Source organism: Phodopus roborovskii, unplaced genomic scaffold (assembly GCF_943737965.1).
Source record: "Phodopus roborovskii unplaced genomic scaffold, PHOROB, whole genome shotgun sequence".
Taxonomy (NCBI): Eukaryota; Metazoa; Chordata; class Mammalia; order Rodentia; family Cricetidae; genus Phodopus; species Phodopus roborovskii.
In genome coordinates, this window is record NW_026126549.1 from 27,907,719 (window position 1) to 27,932,644 (window position 24,926).

Consider the following 24,926-nt stretch of genomic DNA (forward strand, 5'->3'; position numbering starts at 1 on the left):
GCCCTACTTCCCTTCAGGCAGAATTTTGGCATTTTTATTTTGGTGTCCACTGTTACTATTACTGTGAGGCCTTATTGTTTTACAGGCAAAGTGATTCCTGTGGCAAACTCTGTTACTGTCAATTGCCTTAAATTTTGCTGATAAATTCTTAAAATTTTTTCAAGCAACAAAGTCTGATTTATGTGGTGTTTCTTTAAATCTGGGCAGAAATGTCACATATCTTCTCTGATGGGAGAGAAGAGCCCAAATGTCATCTTCACTAAGTGTGGGTAGATGAGCAGTTCTGGTTTCACAGAGGCCTGGATCAATTTCTAGAGCTCTTTCTGAATTGGATCATGCTACCACTCTCGGATCAGAATGGAGCAGACAGAGGTGATTTGGGGGCATTGGGCCAGGGTCTGATAGCAAAGCTATAACCTTCACAAAAGTCCAGGGATCCTGTGGTTGTGGGCCCTGTGGTTTATCAAAGGAATCAACTGGACTGTGAAAAGTAATTTCATTGAGCCACTGTCCTTCAGTCACGAGTTGCATGAATTTAAAGACCCCACTTGCTGAGAAATTATATTTCTGTGACCTGGAGATGTAGTAATCTGAAGGGTCTTGGACACCAGCTTGCCAGTCCTATGAAAGTGGCTCAAGTAGGGTGGATATGGCAGAATGTCCATTTTGTTATCTAGCAGGCTGCTGAGTTTTGTTAGTGCTTTTATCCGCTATAACCTGCAGAGCTGTGTGTACTATTAAATTGATTGTCACAATACAGTGCTGGGGAGGTTGCTCAGTGAGTAAAGTACTACACTAGCGTGAGGCGGACCCATGTTCTTATCCCAGGCCCGGACAGCCAGGTGAGTCAGGACTCGTCTATACCTTGGCACTAGGAGGCAAAGACATGCAGCTACTGCAGCTTGCTGCCTAGCTGGCTTAGCTGAGACAGCAAGTTCCTGGTTCAGTGAGAAACCCTTCTTAAAAAATAAGGTGGAAAAGAGAATGCAGAAGACATCCCAGTGTCACCCCGGGGCCTCTACTCCTGCCCACCTGAATATATTTGTGCTCGCACTGGGGCCGTGCATGCACGCACACCGGGACTGCACATGCGCTCACGTGCATGCATATGCAGAGGGGAGGGTTTGGAACCTTACTCCATCTGCCCCAAGAATTTGTTTTTAGAAAGGGTCTTCCTCATGATTCGTTGAGTTCTTAAGCATAGATGAAACATTTGAGGATTGCTTTTCTTCACACACATCCAGCGTCTTTCTTTCTACATAAGAATGCAACGAAAACATATTTTAGCTCGGCGTGCTTTGACATCTGTGTTACCAGGTAATACTTCCCTCATTAAAGCTTTTAAGAGTGTATGTGTATGGGTGTTTGGCCTACATACATGCCTGGTGCCCATGGCGACCCAAGAGGACTTTGGATCCCATGGAACCGAAGTAGCACCACCGTTTGTGCTGAGAATCAAATCTGGTCTTCTGCAAAGCAGCAAGTGCTCTTATCCACTGAGCCAGCTCCCAACTTTTCTTCAGTTTCATCTTTATTTTTCTGTTTTTCAGTCTATTTTATGTGTATGGATGGGTTGGCTGCACGTCTGTCTATGCACCACTCTCATGATGGTTCCCTTAGAAACCAGAAAAGGGTGTTAGGTCCCCAGAAATTATATTTATAGGTGGTTTTGAGCCACTGTGTCGGTGCTAGGAATTGAACTCAGGTCCTCTGGAAGTAGTTTTGATCACTAGGCCATCTCTCTAGAACTTTTTCGCATTGTTATTCAGAAATTATATATATAATTTCAAATATACAAAATGTTTGTTGCAAGAACCGACAAATCCCAAATTGCTGTAGTTTTATCTATTCCCTTGGAGACTCAAATTGTGAAAAACAAACAAACAAACTTATAAACTAGGGCAAGCACCAGCATGGAGCTACTGTGCAGAAAGCCATGGGCAAGTCACTCATTAGAAGTAAGTTGAAGGCTTCTGGGGTTGCCCTTCATCCTCGGGATCTCTAGGAGACCCTTGTACAAATTGCTGATTCAGAAAATCCATTTCTTGGTGGATCACGTGGTACTTTAGTGGCCACAAGGAGTTTTTCGACACACCTCCCCAAACAGCTAAGTTATCCCCGTGGTCATGCTGATGAATTACACACTCTGTGGAATTAGTGTTATTTCCAGTGGAAAGTTTTCCTGCATTTGGATATTAATACATAGAATTCACACACTTTCAATTGCTAACGCTCAAGCCTCCATGCAAGACAATGAGTAAGAGGTTGGCTTGCCTGTTGCTGCCTAGGTCCTCCATTTCTCTTTGGTGGGAAGATGTTTCAGAGGGTATTCACTTGAAGTGTGCTTTTATGGAGGCCTTTTCTGGCTGGGTACCTGAGAACTCTTAGGCTTTGTAAGCTGAGTGAAATTGCTGTGAGACATGGCTGCAGGTGCTTAGAGGCAGTGTCATCTAGAAAAGGCCAAAGAGAGGGGGCATGCTGTTGAGAAAGGACTTCAGTGCAGGGACTGCTCAGGCCTCTCCTTCTCAGACCTGTACCTCCCCTTTGTCATTTCTCTGACTGTGTCCATATAGAAAGCAGTCTATAATCTATAGAACGAATTCCTGGAGTGTGTTGTGTTAAATGGTTTAAAGTAAATGACTTTCCATACAGCACTTTGCAACCATCAGCTCTTTAAGAGGAATGGACTATAGAACCTGAAGCAGAACTGGTCCACAAAGTGAAGTTTGGATAGAGCACCAAACATTTTACATTTATTGTGTTTTATTGCACACAGCTCTGAAGGCATTGTACCTTAAAGTAGAATAGATGATTTAGCTATGACAGGCTCTCCAGGCTTACTGTTTCCCAAAGGTCAGGCAGACGGACAGAGACAGACAGACCATTGCTGACTACCTCAGCTTATGCCCGAAGGAGTGTTAGTTCTGGGGAAATGGCTAGCACATGATTCCCACTGCCCACCACTATAGAGTGCCATACACACATCCCTGTCACTTTTCTCCTCTTTCTCTCCATCCTCAGTTAAGGAAGGAGGGGTGAAAGGATTTCTTCAGTGTTGGGCAGCTGGTTTATATTCTGGAAGTGGGTTATGATTCCTTCAGTGTGGAACTTTTTTTTGAAATTTGAAGTGTGCCTGTGGGAGAAGACAGTACTGTCCTGGCATATAGACACCTGCATTCTATACTCTACAGGAGAAACCAGTTCTCTCTCATGTCTGAGATTTTGGACATCTGATTGATAATGTCCCCTTCTGTTTATAGGACTCATGCTCTCACCTGTATCTGGAGCCAGGGATGATTAGACTTGACCTGCTAGCTAAAACAATGTGGAGGGGTACTGATTTCCATGAGAGTCAGGGCCTGTTGAATTTTCACCAAAGGAACAACTCAAATATACTAATTTGCCTAAGATAGAAAAATTTTAAGAATAAGCTTCTTCTGCTTGCTTGGTAGAAAACTATAATTGTGGTTAACCTCCTATCACATCAGTATATGCTTCATCCCATAATTCCTAAAATTTGCCAGGACTTGTATTAATTCACACACAAAAAGATAGAAGCACGAGTATATGTTCCAGTCAGTTTATGGAAGACCATGCTAAGTGCACTAGACATCTTTATCACAAGACTTCTAAGAGCTTTTAAGATATAAGCTGGATTTTGTGGGGAAGACCATAGATTGCTTGAGCCAGTTTCTGTATCCTCTTCATTACTTTCCCATTTGACTTCTAGGGACCATTGTGGGGTTGCTTTCCCATAGACGACACTTGTGAGTGCTGCTGAGTTACCCTATGTTATAATTATGTCTTTACTCTCATTCTTCTCTGTATATTTTAATATACAGTTATACTTTCCGCATAGAGAACGTGGAGAAGCGCTGTTTTCTGCCATGTTTTTGTTAATTACTTGCTTTGAGTTAACATGAAGACGGTGGCAGTTAATTGTGAGACGTCACAGGTTCTGTGTATATCATTTGTACAGCCATAAAGTATCTAGAGACCTTTTAGAAATAAAACACCATGTAAATGTAAATTATCACCGCCTATAAGACACTTTCATTAATTTCATATCAAATTCATGAGTGTTTTGAGCTCTGGGATTTCAGTGTTGGGCTCTGGTTTATTTGTTCTTTCTTTTCCTATAGTTTAAACACCAACAGCAAATCAGGTACAGATTCAAAGATTTGGATGCCAGTGCTGTCACTTAGACCTATAAGGCCTTGGTCAATTTTCTGTGTCTCAGTTTCTCCATCTATTAAATGGTGTTCATGCTGCCCTCCTCACCAGCTGTTGTGCGGTGTCCTTAGAGAGAGGACCTGTGAGGTGAGCTCTCGGCTCTTCTGTTTGGGTAGGACACTAAGAGACAGGCATGTAGATGAGAGTATTCTAACTGTCACCCATGTGTATTTTTATTATCCCTGAAAATCCCAGTTACTGCTTAAAGGTGTAGCCCTTTCACTGTATTAAAAAGGAAGAGGCACAAATTCATAGAGTAGGTATCAGCTAGGACAGAAGTTTACTCTAAGTCAAGCATGTTTACGATGAGTTCCCTAGTCGGATGCTGAGGAACAAAAGGCTCATTCTTCAGTTCCCAGAACGAGGATTAGCAGGGAAATAGCCTGGCTGGTATTGTCCTGTGGGACCAGATAATTTTTCATCAAGGCTTTGAACAGGAGGTGGGGTTCTACCGTACAGATACTAGGGTCTCAGTGGCGGGTAAAAAATATCTTCCACATGGATATAAATGTTAGAGGGGCCCTTTCCAAATGAGGGGCCACATACCCCACTGTGTGACCCAGCTCTCTTGCTGATTAAACACAAGGAGATGTTCTACATCTCAACTTACCACTAGAAATCATCCCACAGAGAAGTTGCTCTTGTCTGTCTCTGGATCTTTCCATGTGGCTTTAAACTATTGTGTGAGCCCAGGTGCACTAATCCACCAAAGGTGATGCTACTCTCTTTGTGAGTGGAATGGATTTCTGAGCCCATTTTCTTTGCCACGCAATTCCCTTGCAACAGGATACCATGATATGTTGGAAGGAAAGTTCGATGTCTAATGACAAAAAATAGATTATCTAAAGATTGAATCTGGGGTCTTTAGATATTTGCTAACTGTACTGCCTTCAAATTACAATGACAACACCAATAATAATCAAGATTTCCTGCTGCTTTTTGGGGTAGCATGATAAAAGATTATTGTCAGTGTCAGCAAAAATATTGGCCTTAAAAATGGCAAATGGCTGATATTTTGTGCTGAGATCAGGTTTGCAGGAACAACAGAAAGAAGGAAGTGAATCCTTTATTGACTGCCATGTGGTGCCATTTTTAGCAATTATATTTATATATAGATTTCAAGCCCATAGGATGGGCTTGATTTGAATAAAGACCATGTTGACTTCCTGGATCACTTGCTCACGGTAGACACCGACCTGTCCTAGACAAGAGGCTGCATGTTGATCTCCTTTGTCTCCAGGATTGATTGACGGGTGCTGTGTCTGCTCATTTAAAGCATTCTTCGTATTTAATTGGGGGGGGGGGCGGTATTGTGACACAGCATTGCATGTTCCCTGTATACGTATTGCCTTGCTGGAGAAGAGAAGTTATTTAGCATATGGACTTAAGCACAGAGGATCCTCTCAGTGGTTTTCTTTCAGCCATCTGAACCCCCTTCATCAGGTCAGACCATTCGTTTCCTGCACGGAAATGGTTACCAGCAGCAAAATTTAACATTTGGTCCTTTTAGGTTTAAAAATGAGTCAAATGCCTGACAAGATTTGTTCCTCATATATGTTTCACAATCCCTCCCCCTCCCCCAATTTATGGGCATACAACAAATGTTACTAACGGGTACTTTTAGATTTTAAAATATGGGCAACAGTACTGCATGCAGTAAAAGACCTGAGCGATTAATGCTACCCTTATGCCTCTTTTGAGTAGTTTTAGCCATGGGGCTTGGCACTGCCACCATTGTCTTTGTGCCAAAAAATATCCGCAGCGGCTGTCACATTCTAGTACTGGAGGGTCGTCTTGAAACTCTGCAAGTGAGCTTGCAGGGTTTGCTCATTGCCGCTATGCTATCTCTTTTAAATATTGGAGAAATGGAATCTCCATCTCCTTCAAAGTGCCTGTTGTGGATGTGGGGCTGAGGGAGGGAGGTGAATAATGGAGACAGGAGGAACTATGCTCTGTGTGCAGCCAGTTGATATCAGTGACAAAATGCATGCCTAACATAGAGGAAACACAGATATTTTTTAGGGGCCTTTGTGTCCCTGAGCATACGTAGTTACTTAAGGGTCCTACTCAGACATCTTATCAGCGAAGTTCAAAGTTTCATTATCTTGAAGCAAACACTCCAGGGAATTTGAAGCAAAATTCATATCAAGACCACACTTAATAATTTTTAATGGACAACTTACATGAAATACATTTTTTCCCCAGGAAATCGAGGTGCCATTTTAAAATGGCTGCTTTTTATCATTTGAAAAATGGTAGAACTAAAAAAGTCTGATGTTTGAAAGGTCCTGGGGCTTTGTCCACAATCCCTGATTACTTTGCCCCCAACAATGGTATTGGTCTCCCACAGCAGATTTATAGTTGAATTTGGGAACAAAAAGCTGCAATAAAGTTAAAGGCTCACAGTATCAGAATGAAATGTGTTTGCTCATGATCTCCACGGCGATCTAGTTGATGGTGAGAGTGGATGGTACAGATGAAACCTTCACAAGGAACGTAATCCTTGGAAAAAAACGAGTCCACCTCCGAGCCTCCCGCTGGCTGCGCTGCCTCTTTGGTACCTCGCAGACTTCGACAGAGTCCTGGACGGGTGCCCATTGATGTCATGGAAACACTCAAATTGCTGGAGAATGATTCATGTCTGTGCCGTCCTCTCATCCTCCCCCACACAAACAGGAGGAGATTTTTAACCCTGACAACTTGTAATTTGCAGTGGGTTTATTTTTGTATCTGGATAAATATTTTTTAACAAGCAAAATTAAGATTAAGCAGCCTGTATCCGATATGATAGTAAAGAATGCTGGGTCCATGGAGCCAAGAGTACTTTGGGGACTCTGGCTGTGTGGATTCGTATTTTCCTCCTCCTGTCTCTGGCTTCCTCCCCTCCCTTCCTAGCCCATTGCTCTTTCTTTCCTATTCTTTCTGTCTTTCTTTTCCACACCACATTTTTCTCTCACCCTCCTGTTCTTGTATTTGTCCTTCCTATTTTCATTATCCTACTAGAAGGAGTGGTTTTGGCTTGTGTATGTGTAGCCAGACAAATGCTGGTAGGAAAATTGTTCTCCCAGTTATGTATGTTAGAGATGAGTTCTGGAAGTGATGTCAGGTGGTAGTATCCTTTAGAAAAAACAATGTAACAACAACAACAAAACGGACATTTTATCTTATACCCATATTTTATAATTCAATATTTGGAAATTATCAAATCAGAACATTAGATTTTCATATTACTATAATGTCAAAGCACTTTTTAAAAAAAAAAAAAAACTTTTCTACCTACCTGTTGTCTGCCCATGAAGTGGTTAGTTAGTGAATGTCATGTCCAAATTCAATATATCAGGTCATACTTAAAGATTTCTTGTGTGTAAGAGTTTAAGGGGGGCATATGTCTTTTAATTTTGCTGAAAAGGTCACACCTTTCCTGATAGTCATAGTTATAAAGAACAGTTAAAGGGTAGGATAGCTTACATGACACAGTGGGTAAGGATCTCTATGTGAGCACATTACAGGAGGCACAGGTAAACTCACCCTCTCAGTTGCATACAATGGCATTCCTCCTTACCATGTCACAGAAATGTCACTCTGTTATGATGTCTCATTTCCCAGAGTAGAGGCTGATTTGGCTATTGAGTTTATACTTTTCACTGAACACTGTGGAAGAATTGTAGTTTTCCTAAGTTTAAGTTTTGTGAAAATCAGGAGAGAAATTAATACAGAGGTATGGGGGGAGGAGCTTAAGACCCAGAGCCTACTCCCTTTGCAAATAACCTTCCATTGGACGTGTTAATATAGTGACATAGACATAGGGCACACTGTACACCGAAGATAAAATTTCGGAAAGACACATTCTGTATGCACTATCAAAGGGGCTTAGTCTGATAACATTGACGTTGAACCCAAAGAGCAAATGACTACCCTTCCTTTCAGCATTTGTGTTGAGTTGAGAAGGGAAAATCTGGGGGCTGTAAACTTTAACAGGATGTTGGTTTGGCTCCTCAAAATAGAAGCTTTGAATTTTCCCTTTGGGACAGGAGAGTGTACTGCTGCCTATAGAATACAATGTACCTCAAAATGCTAGTCTTGAGAGAAGTATCCTTCAGTCTTGGCTGGAGTGAGGGCCTAGGCACTGGCTTGTCCATTGTAAATTGGTATAGTCAGTTTTCTAGAGCAACCCTGTGAAATCAACAGCTGGATTCAACGACACCTCTTGTAATGCAATTCTATTAATGTCTAAACAGAGGAAAGTGTTCATCCTTGTGTTTATCCTCACATGTGGCTCAGTTTTCGTTGAATCCTGAGTTGTCTAGACATACAAGTGCCTGTCCTGAGCAGTCTAGACATATACATGTGTCTATTCTGAGCAGTCTAGACATACATGTGGAGTTCGGAATTGGGACAAGACATTCAAAAGCTTGATCCTAGGACCCACTGGGTCTCCTGGTAGAATCTGAATTTGGATTCAGAATATGTTATTTCCCCAAATTCCCCTGCCCAAGAGTTCTCTCCATCGTCATGTTGGTCATGATAGGGATCACTCCTGGGAAAGGAGAGAGTTTCAAAAAGGGAGTATAAAGGGTTGGGAGGGGGGCTTAGAATTTTGAACAGTGTCTTTGCTAGATTCACCATCTGGAGAGCCTGTGATTGATTAGCTTTGGCCTCCCCATTAAGTGTCAATATAATCAATGGGAATTACCAGGCTAAGGTCATTACATAGATCATTTGCCTGCTGTGTAAATAAAAATGAAATTGTTCAAATTTTGTGAGAGAGAAAGAAAGTGAAAATAAGTACTGACAATTTGTTTGTTAGAGAAAGTGGAGGCCACTGGAATGACAGTTTTTGGAAGTGTGGAGCAGTTTGGCTAAGAATAGGAATGAAGGATATTTTTTTCCAGTTTCTTGTCGCCAGAGTGAGAAAGTGTTATTCCCTCTCTTGCTTGCATACATTGCCAGTAGTGCCTCCTTTACGTATGTAAACATCGGGGCTGGAGAGTGGATATCTGTTACCTGCAGGGGAGGTTCTTTCTAAAGGCAAAGCAGGATTTACACTGTTTTATTGTTTCTCTTGGCAGGTAAAACAGAAAGGGGCTCATACTCATCTTATGGGAGAGAAAACGTACAGGGTTGTCACCAGGTAAGTGCCACTCTTGGTTGGGGAAGAATTGAGAGTTAACCCAGGAAATGAGTGTTGTGCAGCTATGGTTATGATGTGTTTTCAGTTGTGACACTAAGGTGCAAGGAGGGTGGACAGCCTCCGATGACTGTCTTTAAGGCATGAAGCGACTCAGAGCTCAGAACTAACAAACATCGTTAGAGCTCAGCCGAATCAGAACTCCATCCACTGGCATGTTTTTCATGAGCCGGTACCCAGATACTGTTTGCAAACCAGCTATGTCAGAGAAAGTGGTCCATCCAAAGAGTTTATTCGCAATTAAGAACTTAACAGTTTCTTGCCTAAGAAAATGCTCAGTGTGTCAGAAGCTGGGTTCGGGTGGCATTGCTCTAAATTATAGTTTTCTTAGGGGTTATATAATGTTGTGTGAAAACAGGGTGGGATTGAGAGATAAAAATGTCTGTGAAAATATGATTTGTTGTCCCTTCTTGTTTCTGGATTGTTTTTGGCCAGAAGTCAAGGCCATCAGGCTAACAGCAAAGCCGTCTGGAGAGAAGCATGTATGTGGTTAGGAAAAGAATACTTTAATTAAATAATAAATGCCAGTGTAACACAAAGGTGTAGTGTGTGTGTGTCCCCGTATGTGCACTCACGCACGCGCACATGCTCCTGTACCCATATGTGTGTGTCTGTGCCCTCTGCGTCTGTGGACTTTCAACTCTCTGGAGAGCCCATTTCTGAAAGTACTGTCTGTAGACAAAAGTGGGAGCTTTCTCTCAAGACAATTCCAATTTTATAGATTATTTTTTTTCTTGAATTTTAGTCTTATTCCCAGTCATGATTAAAATACATATTTTAATTTGTAATTTTAAAGAACAGAATTGCTTTGAAAAGCTCTCCCTGAAATGTAATAATGCTCCTTAATACCATTTTATTCTTCACCCAAAGAAAGCAGACATTCGTTTTCAGACCAAAAAGGGACACTTCATCTTTTGATCCCTCTTACTCTCCTAGTTTCTTTAACAATATAGAAAAAAAAATCCACTTTTTTTTAAACAACCTGTTTATTATATCCCTTAAAAAATATGTAAACCCACGTGTGCTTCAGCAATGTAACTGGGCATTAGAGAAGGTTTCCTTTATCTATCATGAAGGTAGAATTCTGGGGGATTGGTTCTGGAGTGCTTTCTCTCCCCTCCCTGCCGTATACATTTGCATTTTAAAAGTTGACTCCTCTGGCCCAGTTGCCAATTCAGTCATACTCTGCATCTAAAAGATTCTTGCTGCGATGAGCCACACAGCGCTTGGTTGAGGACTGTAGCAGGAGTGTAGCCCATGGCAGCTTGTGTGGAAAGAATTCTGCAGGAAAGACTTTTACAGCCATTCCAGTTCAGCGGAAACATCTTTGGAATGTGAGTGCACATGTTCGGGGCAGATAGCCTGGGCAACCAGCCTTGCAGAGCCGGGTCTCTGGTGTAAAAGCTCTCAATTCCTGCAGAAAAGCCAGTTCCTGTGGGTCTGGTTTCTGAGGGTCAAGGCAGAGGTCGCCAGAGTTTTGGGGAGAAGAAAGTTAACAACATCCTTCCTTTTTGCAGATGGCCATGGCACAGGTCTCTATTTTTTGCTGGGCCCCCTTTGCTGGTCATTGAGAGCATAGGCTTCCTAGTCCCTGCATCCTTTCTTACTAATAGGAATTGGCATGGGTCCTCACAGACACAGAGATTTCCTCTGCTGAGTAAGCCTGAGGGCCCTGAACTTGGGAAAAAGCATCATCCAGACCGTGGGAGTCAGTGTGTGTGTGCGGGCAGTGCGAAGTCCCTTCTCCCTCCGTTTTTTTTTTTTTTTTTCCCCAAAACACAAGGTGAGAAGTGGCGAGGGTCATGGGGGGAACTGAGGTGGTTACCTGGAGTGTGTGAACTGACATTTCAGGACCTGAACTTGTTCACATTCAGGAAAATTGTTTTGTATTTTGGGGGATGTTACTGCTCTTGCTTTTCTTGAGAGACCTTCAGAACCTAGCTGTGGAGAGCTTTCTCTCTTAGTTCTGCTTCATGCTTGCAAAACTGGTTCTCCCTTTGCTCAGCCTGGTCTCCGCAGTGTCCACCTATAAACAGTGTGATGCTGAAGGATAATAAAAGGGAAATATTGAGAATTCCCCGCTCGGAGAAATAGGGCCTGAAGATGAGAATATGTACAAGTCTGGATTTCTTTCGGCTATCTGTGGAATTTGAGACAAGAGCAGAACAGAGTTTGTCTCTCAGTGATTCGGTTTCTCTTGAGCCTTATTGTTCTTTGAACCCTTGTCTACTACTTGAGCTAAACAAACCCCTAAGAAAGACAGGATCCCTGTGTCTTGGAGTCTAAATAGCAGATCACAGCTGAAATGATTCCCCACTGTGAACAAGGTGAGTGACTCTCTCGGGAAGGGAAGCTTTTGTTTTCTCCTGTTCGCCAGTAAGTGAGATGCTGGCCAGAAAACCTTTTGATGGGGTGGCCCCAGGAGCTGCAAAGCTGCCTTTTCATATGATAACAATGTAGCCTGTGAACCTGAGGGATGAGAAGGGTTCTATGGGAGCATGCTTAGTCTAGCCCCAGTGGCTTTTGCTCATTCTATACAAACACAGGGGTGGTAAGCAACAGGTAGTGAACCACTGTCCTGGAGGATTTACTTATTATTGTGAGATGTATAGGGTTACAAAAGTACATTACTGTGATATATAAGCATTCAGTGTGTGTGTGTGTGTGTGTGTGTGTGTAAACAATGAATTTGTTTCTCTTAAAGATTTAATGTTAACAGCATTAGACATGTTTTTCAAAAAAAAATGATATTGTAGCAGGAAAATAAAAAGCCATCAGGTTCTGTATTATCAATTAATTTGGATTCATTAAAATAAGAAGCAATATAAATGATCACACCAATATATTTCCATGTGAAGTTATCAGAAATACACATAACTGGCATTTTGCAACTTTGGAAATTATGTAGACAGAAGTAGCTTTTTCAAGGCTCTCACAAAATACAGAGAAACTAATTTACATCAAATTGGTGTACGGAAATCACACCCTAGTTTTAAACTTTTCTTGCCAACTCACAACCTCATATTACTTTTACTGGCAGACAAAATAAAATTTATAATGGAAAGTTTGACAGAACACAAATGAGTGAAAATAAACTTTTTCACAGGTTAGCCCAACATTAATCCTGTAAGAGCCAGCGCCTAATTCCTAGTGTATAACATTGCAAGTAACAGAAAGTGGGGAAGGGGAAAAAAGATTCACTCGCCTTTGGTGATTTTTTTTTTTTTTTCGTTCTTTTCTCATGTGCCTGAACAGAATCAATTTGCAGGCTTAATTTTGCAAAATTCTACTAGTTTTTTTTTTTTTTTTTTTTAAATGCAAGATGAGATGGACAGACTTGATAATCTTGAGTGTGGACATTTTCACCCTGAATAGAAGTTTGGCAGTGGTGACTAGGAGGTGTGTGTGTATGCCTATGAGAGAGAGAGAGAGAGAGAGAGAGAGAGAGAGAGAGAGAGAGAAGGAGGGAGGGAGGGAGAGAGAGAAAGAGAAGCTGAGTGCTAAGTCCAGTCAAATGGGTATTTCAGGAACTGGCCTGAATGGCCTTACTAACTCCCCAGGTGCCTCAATGTGCAGCTAAATTTGACCCTTTCAGACAATGTTCTGTCAAATTACGTACCCTCACACTGATAACATTTTCAAAGTCTGTCATTCCTACTGACCTTGATAAGGTTTTTTGACTTCTTGCCTTAATTAGATTATTCAAGGCATGGATCTGTATTACAAATGACCTCCATTTCAGAGACACTGAAACTTAGTGATACTTTGAAATCTCTACTGAGTATTCCTGCACTGACAAGCCAAGCCCACACACACCTCCTTGCCTCTAGCAAAGTAGTTGAGGCCTATGTTACCCTCAGCTGTGCTTGCTTCCCTTGAGAAGCGACTTACATAGGACTGTGCTGATAATGTTAGATGTGTAGATATTAAGACTGGTAGAATGAACTTAAAATTGTATTTAATTAAGCAAGCAGATTCTTGCGAAATTTCAGAAGCTTTAAATCTGTCAAAGAAACAAGTCATTTCTTTGTGTAACTTAGCTTGTAATTCAATGAAACTAGACATCTCATTGACTCTGAAATGAATTATAGATTTAAGAATGGAGATTTTCTTTTAATTATTTGATTGGGGAGGTGCAAAAAAAATCACAACTGATGTAATTCTAAAGGTTTGATCCTTTTTTAAAGTTTTTCTCTCTCTTTTCAAAATGGACAAAAATAGATATAAGTTAAAAAGGACACAGAACACTTACAGTCTGCCATGAAAATGGATACTTACACTCTGAGGAGCAGAAACCCATTTTGCTTTTTAACGGGATGCGTGTTTGAATGCTTGTATTTGGTTCAGCCTCGGTCCTCTGTGTTGTCTCTGAGAATAGTCCCTATGTCCTACACCACCCTGGCCCTCTGCTGTCCCTTTGTGACTTTTCTGTACATTTCCCATTATTTATTCATTTGATATTGGCTAACCACTAGCGCTCCAGAAACTCCTGGAGAGCAAAGGCCCAGTGGGTCTGCTTGGTCTTTCATTGTGTATTGTGTGCCTGGCAGGTTAAAAATCAGAAGACCTCAAATTTGTTTTCTCAGCATCACTGTTAGTAAACATTGGAGAGAATGAAGTTTGAACAGCATTGTCTGTGAACTGTGTTGTAGGCATCTTTATCCGTGCCCGTGGTAGTTAGAAAATAACATACAAAGGAAGCCTTTCCTTCTAACTTGAAATGCTTGCACAGCTTCCACCACATTCTGGAGAGACTGCAAAGGTCTCTGAGTAGACTGTCTATCTGGGTTTCACTAGCTTGTTGATTTTTTTTTTTTATTTAATTTAATTTATTTATTTATTTATTTTTGTAATTTCTGCCATTTTTTTCTACATGTATAGCAGACTTTCCTCTGTCTGGAAGGTAAATGTTTTGTGTTTCTGGTTGGGGTGTTATTGGAACCAGATATCAAAATCCTGATCTGATTCTTGACGATGTCCAATCTAACGGTGGGGCAGGATGCTTTCTACTGGGATGGCCTTGGACATTTCAGGGTCCAAGTTTGCTCTAAGTGTGCTGTCATGACTGTCACTAAGCAGTGGTTGGTAGGCAAGAGCCTATCCTTCTGGTGAGTTCTAATATGTATAACCCGCTTTCAAAAGATACCCAGCACTCCTAAGGCAGAGTCTTTTCCTTCTTTGTACTGATCAGGATCTACTATTGACCTTGTAGGGATGTGTTGGGTACTGAGGAGTAAGAGAAAGGGAATCAGTCCCTTCATCCCTGCTCTCTTTCTCTGGATGTTAAAGGATTTGTGTTCGCTTTCATGTTCTTTCATGTATACATTCATGCATTTAGGTATGCATGTATGTATGTACATATCTATCATCTATCTACCATTTCTGTTTGTCTGTCTATCATCCATACTTCTTCTATCTGTGATTGCCTATGATTGTGTCAAACTCCCAGGCTCAGTTGATCTCCGCACCATCCCTAGTAGCTAGGACTATAGACATTCCGGTTTTTATTTTGCATCTCACATAGGGAACACTTTTACGAACCCAGAAAATTTGTAAAACTAATAATTTGAAATCCCATATATCTACAACATGAAGAGTTGTTAAAATTTATTATAAGTTTGTGTATATAATACTTATAAGCACAAACATTTTCAGAAAATCTTTTTTTTTTTCAGGATATATCTTTTCAAATTAGGGTGCATACCTGTCTTAACTAAAATACTGTTATGCCCTCTTAAGAAATTATCCATAATTTCTTCTTTTTGATTCATATTCAAATTGCTTCAGTTTTCTCCATGAAAATGTTTACATAGGTTTCTAGAAACTGCTGCATCAATACGTGGCTTTTGGTTTTTGCACCTCTTTATCATCTCTTTCAGATTAGAACAATTTCTCTTTTTGTTTGTTTGACTAGTGGTCGCCTCAGAGAGATCAGTGTGATTGCCTTTCCAATATCCTCTTTTCTAGAAATGTGTGTTCATTTCCATGTGGTGTTGCTTAATTTGTTCATCACTCGTTTGTCTATACACCGAAAATAAGGTCTAAATGCTTACTGAGATTCAGGCTGGGCATTTCTGGATAGGTGATCTTGGGGATGACATGGCGTGTGTCATCATCATCCCACAGAACTAATGGCAGTAGTCATTAGATCGTCTGGTTAACCCCAAAATCCCTAGATTACTGTTTTGAAGAAAGTTTTTTGCTTTGCAAGTGGTGACCCTTTGGTAGAAGGTAACTACGCTTTTGCTTCACAAGCTATTCAGAGGTGGTTTTAGTGGGTGTTGATGAAACCTATGTGTGTCACTGGATTTGTGTGTGTGGTATATGCACCTGTGTCTATGCTAGTGTACTCACTTGTGGGTACCTGTGTGGTGATCAAAGATTGACTTCTGGTACCTTTATCTATCTCCCTCTGTTTTGGAAATAGGGTCTCTCACTAAACCTGGAACCCACTATTTCTGTTAGGGTAGCTGACCAATGAGCTGCTAGAATCTGCCTATTTCCACATCCCCCATCCCTGGGATTACCAGTGTACACTCTGCCACACCCTGATGTGTGCGTGTGTGTGTGTGCGTGTGTGTGTGCGTGCGTGCGTGCGTGTGTGTGTGTGTGTGTGTGTGTGTGTGTGTGTGTGAGAGAGAGAGAGAGAGAGAGAGAGATCCAAACTCAGGTTCTCATGCTTGGGTAGCCCTTTACCTATTGTACCACCTTCCCAGCACTCAAACTGATGATTCATCAACAATAACAACAACAAGAATTTTACATGTGTAGCTGGCAATCTTCCCTAGGGAGGAGCTTCCTTCCATTGTTCACTTTTTTTCTTTAAATGAAACACTTTTCATGTTCCATATGGTTAATGATGTAATGCCAGTGCTCCTTGATTTTTAATACGTCCCTTACCTGTGGACTGCTGGTTGCAGTAAAGCATTTTTCCAATCTCATATAGTCTATTGATGACAAACAGCTATGACTCAGGAAGCTGATCAGAAAAGGCCTAATTGCAAGAGGCAGAAATAACCAGGGACATATGTCTTTGCGAGAGGAACTCTAGTTTTCTTTAGCTGAAATTTAGTGCTTTTAAAACAAATGTCTTGCTTCCATAGCTGTTAGATCAACCATGCAAGAAGTCCTGCCATTTCTCTCAAATCTCACCATGCTGATCTTCTGTATTGGGTTTTCAGCAAGATACTGGAAATAATCCCCTCCTTGATCAATCCAGACATGGTTGGAGAATTAAGTCAAAATGTGTCCATTTCTGCAAGGCAGTTTGTGTCAGACTCTAGGAATGCTGGAAACTAATATTAGGTGCGAATATAAACCTCTAGAGTGACTTTTAATTACTCCCATTTAATGGCCTAAGAAATAGAATCCAAATTAATGGAGCAGGCGTATTCCAGATCACTCTGAGTTAAGTGTCAAAGACGTGTTTCTAACTGTAGCACATCTGGTTTCAAAGACAAGAACCTTTCCCCCATTACCCAAGGCGATGAGTGGGGTTCTAAGTCCTAAGGTATGCATTAAGTCTTATCTAGGAAAAATATGCTCTGTGGGTTTCATGGTCTCAGAGAAAGTCTGGATTAGTACAGTGTTCATGACAGAACATCCTTGCTCATATCTTTTCAGATTGGCAGTGAGGACTAGGGTGTGTCCCAACTGCTATTCCCAACTGCCCTGCATTGGGGGGGAAAACATATTGTATCAATAATCTAGTTAGTAACATTCTCAGTCTTAGCATGTGCAATTTCCTCAAAATCAATGAGGGCTTCCTGTGAAAAGCTGGGGTAGAATATGCCAATTCATATTTTAGCAAAGGCACAAACACTTCCTTTAAAATATACAGACTCTCTGTTGGCCTTGGTTGTCACATGGTGCTGACAGAATAAGGTTTTCTATGACACAGTTGGATTCATAGCAAATCAAGTTATTGTCCTCCAAACACCACAACAGTGCAAGGTAAAATTCCTAAACAAAAGCTTTAGTGGGCTAGAATGTGACTCCATCATTTCCTAAGGATGACATTTAACCTACTTATGCAGTATATTCAATAACAAGACACAAGTAGAATATAGGACAGTCTTACACAGTTCAGAATGAGCATAGACAAAGCCATCAAATGTGTTTGGAGATGATGTGAGACTACTATAGTTAAACGTTTAGTGTCCAGATTGTAAATTCATGAAGATTTGGCATTACATTCCCTTTTCTTATGTAAAAGCACTAGGGGTTTTTGATAATTTCTAGAAAACAGAGCTATAATTGTTCATTTTGTATTTCTATTGTATATACAGAAAGGAAAATCAGTCATAAAATATTGATATAATTCTGCAGTGTGCCCAAGAAAGTTCCACCCAGACATAGATCTTTGTGTTCTGTAGAAGTGAAGATAGCCCTAGAGTTTTGTTTTGTTTTCTTTATAAGTTCTCACAGTTCAGAATCAGGATAACCCTCACATGTGATGTGGCCTGAATCTATATTCTTGTGTCTGAACTCATGTACAAAAACATTCCATTATCAAGGGAATGTTTACTTGAACTTCTTAAAGCGAAACTCAAGATTAAAATGTCCTTAACAGCAGAAGATAAGAATTAACCCCTCACCTGAAAGAAATCCTTTAAGAGTTACCGAATTTACTATTGGGACTTATTTCAGTAACCTGCCTAGAATTGACATGCTCCTTCTTTTGGACAGATTTTGTTCAATTTTCACACGCATGTGGGTTTGGTTCTGTGGCCTTACTCATCCATACACCAAAGGGGGTGCCCTGAAATATGGCCACCTGCCCACAGTGGTCTGAGGATTATCTGTTGGAAGTAGATCTTAGTACAGCATCCCAGAAAGAAGGGCTGTTGAGCTGTATTGGCTCCAATGCTGCTGTTAACACACACACTGCTTTTCTCAGAACATTGCACTGATTTGTGTCTGGCTGTCCTCCTATTTAATAATGGGAGAAGTCATATTTGGGCGAGAATGAGACTTTATTCTGGCAATTCACCAGATCTCCTTGAATGTAACTGTTATCAGTCATGGTATCTAGTGACTTCCCTACGGTGGTCCTCATTTCTACTGCCTCCCTCTGTTTGGAAGTTCTCTTTCAGTGAAAGGATTTTTGTGACTTGAATAGAATATATTCTCCTATTTTCAGCTCACCATAAAGGCATGCTTATGTGCATTTGACACAACAGAGGGTCAATGTTATAACTTAAGTAAGAAGTAACGGTGTGGTTTTCCAGCAATGACCCTCTCCAGAGTGCTATACGCGGGGTCCTTGTATGTTGGGGGTTTGACTGTGCATGCATGCAGAATAGTCCAGGCTTATTTGTGCCACCATAATGAACAGCAGGCCACTGAATCTTTTCAGTTTTATTGGTATTATATATACTTAGTTATTAAATTTCATCTCTGTAATACACCCACAGTAAAAGAACCAAACATTGCTTCACTTAAAGAACATGTTATGTGTGGTATGATGCCCATCCCTGTCACACACCCCCAACAGCTGCTTACAGATTGCAAGATCCATTGTATATATTCCCTTGAGCCCACCTCTAATAATCGAGACACATCTGCCATAGCAGTATTATAGGCATATGTAGTTTTATTGAAAACTATACCTGTAAAAAAATTAAATAACTCCTACCTCAATTAAATTGGCAAGCTACTTTTTGTAAAGATCATATTGCAGACCCCCAGAGACCCAGGGAGTTCATTTTATACATATATTACAAATCACCAAGTATGTTATTCTTTTTTAGCTAAGGAGCTGGTATTTCTCAGGCTTTAATGATAAGATACTTGCTCTCTTCTCATTTTTGTTTAACTTTCCCCCTCATCTCAATATATAAAACAAGAATCACAAGTAAGGAATATGAAGACAGTATTGAGATTTTTCTTCCACAAATAAAGGATGATCAAGTACAAGGGAAGTTGTCCATCTTTGAGTAAATCTAAAGGTTATCCACAGGATCCCACTTGCCATTCATCATAGGAATTGTTTGAGACTTTCTTTAGCAATGGTTCTCAAACTTCCTCATGCTGTGATCCCCTTTTTATGTGAATTTTCGTGCACTATGTGCATTTTCTGTGTTTTGCCTGCATGTATGTCTCTATGAGGGTGCTGGGTCCCCTGAAAAAGCAATCAGTGCTCTTCACCACTGAGCCAACTCTCCAGCCCTGCTGTGACTCTTAATGAAGTTCTTCATGTTGAGGTGACCTTCAACTATAAAGTTGTTTTCGTTGCTGCTTCATACCTGTAACTTTGCTACTGTTAGGAATTATAACGTAAATATCTGCGTTTTCCATGGTCTTAGGTGACCCCTGAGGAAGGATCATTTAGTCATTGAGGGAATCACAAGGCATTGGTTGAGCACCACTGGTCTACAAGCTGCTGTGAGATCTGTGAGGTCTTCACAAAACAGCACTATATATTCTGATGATCAAATGAGTTAAGTTGCTCCAGTTAAGCAATTCAGGGAGTTGCTATTGGATTACATTTTTATGATCTGCGAGATCTTCACAGAAGAGGCAGGATGTTATCTTATGGTCAGATGAGTTAGTTGGTCATACCAAGCCTACATGTGTGGATTAAATATCTTGCATTAATACTGGCTGGGTCAATAATGAGTGTCGACAATTTAATCTTTATACAAATGAGGAACTGACACTTTTCTTTGGCTGTATGGCTGCTTCATTCCCTACTAAATGACCACCACACCAATGCCAATAGGGACAGTACTAATTGGACTGGGTGAGTAAAAATATAAATATCAAAAAGGACACAGTGTTGGGGGAGATGCGATTCAACGGCCTACGGGAGTGGGAGAGGAAGACTGAAGGCTATATATGACAAAGATGCATTGTATGAAGGCACAACATGTTTAAAGAATGAAAATAAAACATTTTATGTGCAGCAGTGTGATGGGTGATCAGTACTGTTGTCATTAGAGGGTAGAAGTTATGCCTTGCTTCCTTTGCTGTCTAGTTTTATAAGGTTTTTGTTCATTTGTTGTTGTCTTTTTAAACTGTCTTGGAGAAGTCTAGAATTCTTTAGAATAAATTTGGATGAGTTATTGTGATATATTGCATAAAATAGCAAAACAAAGATTAAAAGAATATTTTGTGATTTAAAAAAACCCACATACTTTATTTACTCTTGCCAACTAGCCACTTAATGTATACAGAGTGTCTCTCTAGGTCTTCTTGTCAGTGGATCTTTCTAATATTATGGTGAGTTAATCAAGAAGAGAAGTTTAGAAATTTGCCTCAAACTCTCACAGATAAGGAAATCCAAAGACAAGATGCCAACCACATTGAAATAATATATACCATAAAAGAAGAGCTGGAACATTTTATAGTACAGTATCCTAACAAGAACTTTTTTGTGCTACCCCAAAGGACTATAAGTGAATGGACTAATGAAATGGGAGGTGCATTCTGTCTCCAAGGAAAGCATGGACTTAGGTAATAGATTCATGAATGTAATTGGAAAGTAGATGCTTTCCAAGAGCAATATGACAGAAGGTAGAAAATCAAATATTGACAACCAGCCACAACTATGCATAGTTGCACATTTAAATAATTTTCTTTTCCAGTAGGAAGATTGATTAAAACGATTCTTCATTTGGTTGTCGTTGGGATTACCTAATACTGTGAGAGTTGTGTGCAATCTTCATTCTCTTAAGGGACACAGAAATTTACGGTAATAAAAGGTAGTTGGCTCTAGTTGGCAAACCAAACTTCCTGGAGTTAGAATTCAAGATCTTAGAGACAAATATCATAGAGAAGTTTCTTTTTGTTGTTGTTGTTTTGTTTTCAGTGAAAATGCATTATGAATTTAAACAAGTTTTTCAAAAACAATTGATAGCCGTGTGACTAAACTTAGGCTACACCAAGTATTCTACCCACGGCCGTGATTTCCTCCTATAAAAATGTCTAAAGGATTTCTTTTGAGCTATGAAGTCTGCCTGGTAAAGTCTGTAACTTGGAACTTTCATGTACAGGCAGTGTAAGTAGTATGGCATGACATCACCTTTGGTAAAAGATTTGCTGTGGACAGTCACATATGGCAAAGCCAAATGTCAATATCTGCCATCCTTGTGAGAACGTTCCTCAAGGAGTCTTTTGGAATCTCAGCCATTTTGCCAAGAAGTCACTGTTGTAGACCTGTGCCTTCCTGCCTTTCCAGCAGATACCAAGTAAAATCTTGCCTGAATTTGTTTTAAGGACAAGAGTCTTGGAAATATTTTGAAAATGGAATCAGCATAGCCATTGGGAGGGGGTTTCTTTATTTTGAGGAAGAATCAACCTATTATTTATTTCTAGAGAACTTGTGTCATACTTCAGCAGATAACACACACATTCTAATTCTTGAACTTTACACTCTGACTTCATCAAAAAGCAGATTTGCATCTCATTGTCTCCTCACTATTCTGCAAAATTTCAATCTGGAACCTACATGCATATTATCAGAAAAGTAGAAATTCATTGGTGGTATTAAATTTGAATTCCATTGTTGTTTCCCCTTGGGATTGATCCATCTGTGTCCATTGGCTTAATCACCAGTAGCCTCCAACCCCTCCCCCATCTGTGACTGGCTCATCTCCCCCATCAGTTTTCAGATCAGGTCATTTCTGCTTCTAAGGTTCCAGAGACTCTTGCTCCTCTGCAACCCCACTCGCTACTGGAACCACTGGCTTTGCTCAGCCTTCCTCTGTGGCCTCAGCCCTAACTCTAGTGGATGAGAACTTTTGGTCACCTAGGTCCATTCTCAGCTTCTGGCCTTGTACTTATGCACCACTCACTGTCAAGTGCTACTGCACAAAACTGCTTCATGTTCTTACTGGTCCCCTCTCTTTACCAGCGTCCCTCTATCCTCTAAGGTAGTTTTTATTTCATGTCTCTTTGTTCTCATATTATAGCCATTTAATCAGATAACTCAAATCCTTTGCTCAAGTTTCCACTCAGCCATTGTTTTCTCAGGCCGTTTGATGTTAGAGCCATGTTCTGTTTTGGTTTTCTAATAGCTTTTACACTCTGCAGCCAGTGGCCAGCAAAGCCCACTCTTACTACCTCTATCTCAGCACTTAATACATGGATGGGTAAATGAATACCTGAGCCAACCATAGCAGTGATTGCATGCAAGTGCACGTTCCATATTGAAATACCTTTGTTAATTAGATCATTAACCCTTTAGGATGAGGACTGTTTTTAATCTCATTATTGATGCAAGAACCAAGACTCAGACAGCTTTTTCTCATTAATAATAAGCAGAAATGGAATTAATCACTGTGTTAGATTTGCTGTCTACTCTCTATTATTTCTTTAGCCTTGGATAAAGTTAGGAGAACTTTCAGAGATGTCTTCTTCATTTTCCTTTTTTTTTTTTTTTTTTTTTTTTTTTTCTTTTTTTGGAGACAGGGTTCCTCTGTGTAGCTGTGGCTGTCCTGGAATGTCCTGGAATTTGCTCTGTAGACCAGGCTGGCCTTGAACTGACAGAGAGTCATCTACCTGTGCCTCCTGAGTGCTGGGTTTAAAGGCATTCCCCACCACTGACATCAGGGCCAGAGATGTCTTCTTATAGAAGTTCCAGCTCTCCTTTTACTGATCACTTGGCTGCATCCTTGGCCACATGTATCATCCTGCCATTCTAGGACCCCTCTCTTTGCCAATAATGATTGACAGAGAATCCCTAAGGAGTATCTGAGGCTCAGCTCTATAGACTATTACAAGAACAAGAAGTTAGCAGCTTTCTAGTGTTTCTTATAGGCACAAATTGAAGTAACGTGGTGCACATTTCCCATGCTGCCATTTCTCCTTGGTGCTAACTCCCTGATGAATCCTTGGAAGAACTGAATAAAACCACAGTCCTCTTGAAAGCAGAAAAGGTCTTGAGGCTAAAGGGAGAAGCCCAGTACTAGCTGCATCTTGTCTCCTATGCTTTGTGCTTTATGGTTTTCCTTGTTTCATCTTGCTTAATAGGAGATGGAGAGAACAAGGAAGAAAAGGGTGAATTGAATAGACCTTGATTTGCCTCTTCATGTTTCTTCTTCATGATTATGATGTTGAAGAAGGGCATGAAGAAACTAACGATGATGACAAATTTAGTCTTTGTTTTTTGATTTTTTTTTTCTTTTCTTTTTCTTTTGAAGTTCTTGAAGATAGAATGTTAGTCAGAAAAGACTTAAATAGCTAGTGGCCAAACCCACTTTGTAGCAAGTAGAATACAAAGCCCAGAGATGTTAGATTTGCTTAGCAATATACAAGAGATCTTACCCATATTGACCACATAAGACAGAATTCCAATAGCACCATATGTAAATTTTCTAGATGGGCGGGCTCTTTTTTTTCTAAGAGTAAAGGACCATCTAGGTTAAGAAGTCAGAATCAGTGGCAGCTGGAAATGCAGTCTGGAGAAATTTCTTGATGAGTGTTCCTTTGTTCAGCTACCACTGAATTGCTCTGTCACAGAGCCAGAGGGTGTCGTTTGCTTGTAAATACTGAGTTTTTGAAATGTCACTGTAACACTGGAAAAATGTTGTCTCAGAAGGTTGCCAAAGTGACAGAATCCCGACATTGTAAATACCAGCCAACACAAGTGCTCATAAATGACAGGAATAAAATATACTCGACTAAATCCATAATAATCACTGATAACACTGTTTACCCCCAGTGACCAGGAACTGTGAACTTGGATAAAAAGCACATGTGTGCAGCTATCACTACTGTGTCGGAGCCTCTAGCCATTCCAGGAAGGCTCCCTAAATATGTAAAAGCTTTATAATAACTAAGAAGCAAATGTGTGAGATAGGTTGTCAGCGGGCCTCAGAGGAACTGACTAGAGCCCTGACTGTCTTCAGCACCCTAGGGGGCTGATAAGGCTTCCATTGTTCAGCTCTGAACCAAAAAGTAAGCCAGCCCAGGCAGGCTTAGTGGACTATTTTCAATCCATGTAATTCATAGACCGTCCCTCACAAGCTGGAGCCGGCACTTTCCTGTGTCGCATACACATAGCATGAGGGAAGAGATAAAAATAACAGCAGGGTTCAGTGAGACCCTGAACTTGACTTAGACTTGTAAAGGCTAGGCAGACCTTCCTCCAGCCCTGTGACTTCTCTAACCCAGGACTTTCCTTGAGGGTTATGTCCTCCCTTCTGGAAGGATTGCTTCCTTGCCCTTTCCGCTGCAGCATTAAAGTGTGATTTGGAAATCAGGATTCTGAGAAGACATATACTAGTTGGCAAGCCAGTTGTATCTCCTTAGCGTCAGTGATGATCCTACTCTTGCTGCTCAAATGGAACACCCCTCAAAAGACCATTTCTTGAGCAATCCTCAAGAAACCATGGGTCTGAATGGCATGGGGTTCAGCCCTCCTGGCTTTCAAATTGACGAACATAGTCAGGAAGAATTGGAGCTGCCTGAAGCAAGCCCCTCAACTTTTTTATAGGTACAGAATCCTTGTTTCTTAACATTTTCTTGTGGTATTTTAATTTTTGTTAAGTATTGCTTTTAT

At 40.6% G+C, this 24,926-nt stretch overlaps 1 protein-coding gene across 14 annotated transcripts in view; it reads left to right on the forward strand.

Annotated features, from left to right (window-relative positions):
- Tcf4 (transcription factor 4) overlaps positions 1-24,926 on the forward strand; it is a 332,791-nt gene that overhangs the window by 162,055 nt on the left and 145,810 nt on the right. For 11 of the 14 annotated variants that reach the window (XM_051200994.1, XM_051200981.1, XM_051200980.1 and 8 more), the window contains one exon: positions 9,303-9,364. In XM_051200994.1, the coding sequence (XP_051056951.1) occupies positions 9,303-9,364 (62 nt within the window). Of the gene's footprint in view, positions 1-9,302; positions 9,365-10,640; positions 10,756-11,689; positions 11,749-24,926 lie in introns of those variants that run through there. The other 3 variants (XM_051200991.1, XM_051200990.1, XM_051200992.1) reach the window with 3 other exon arrangements.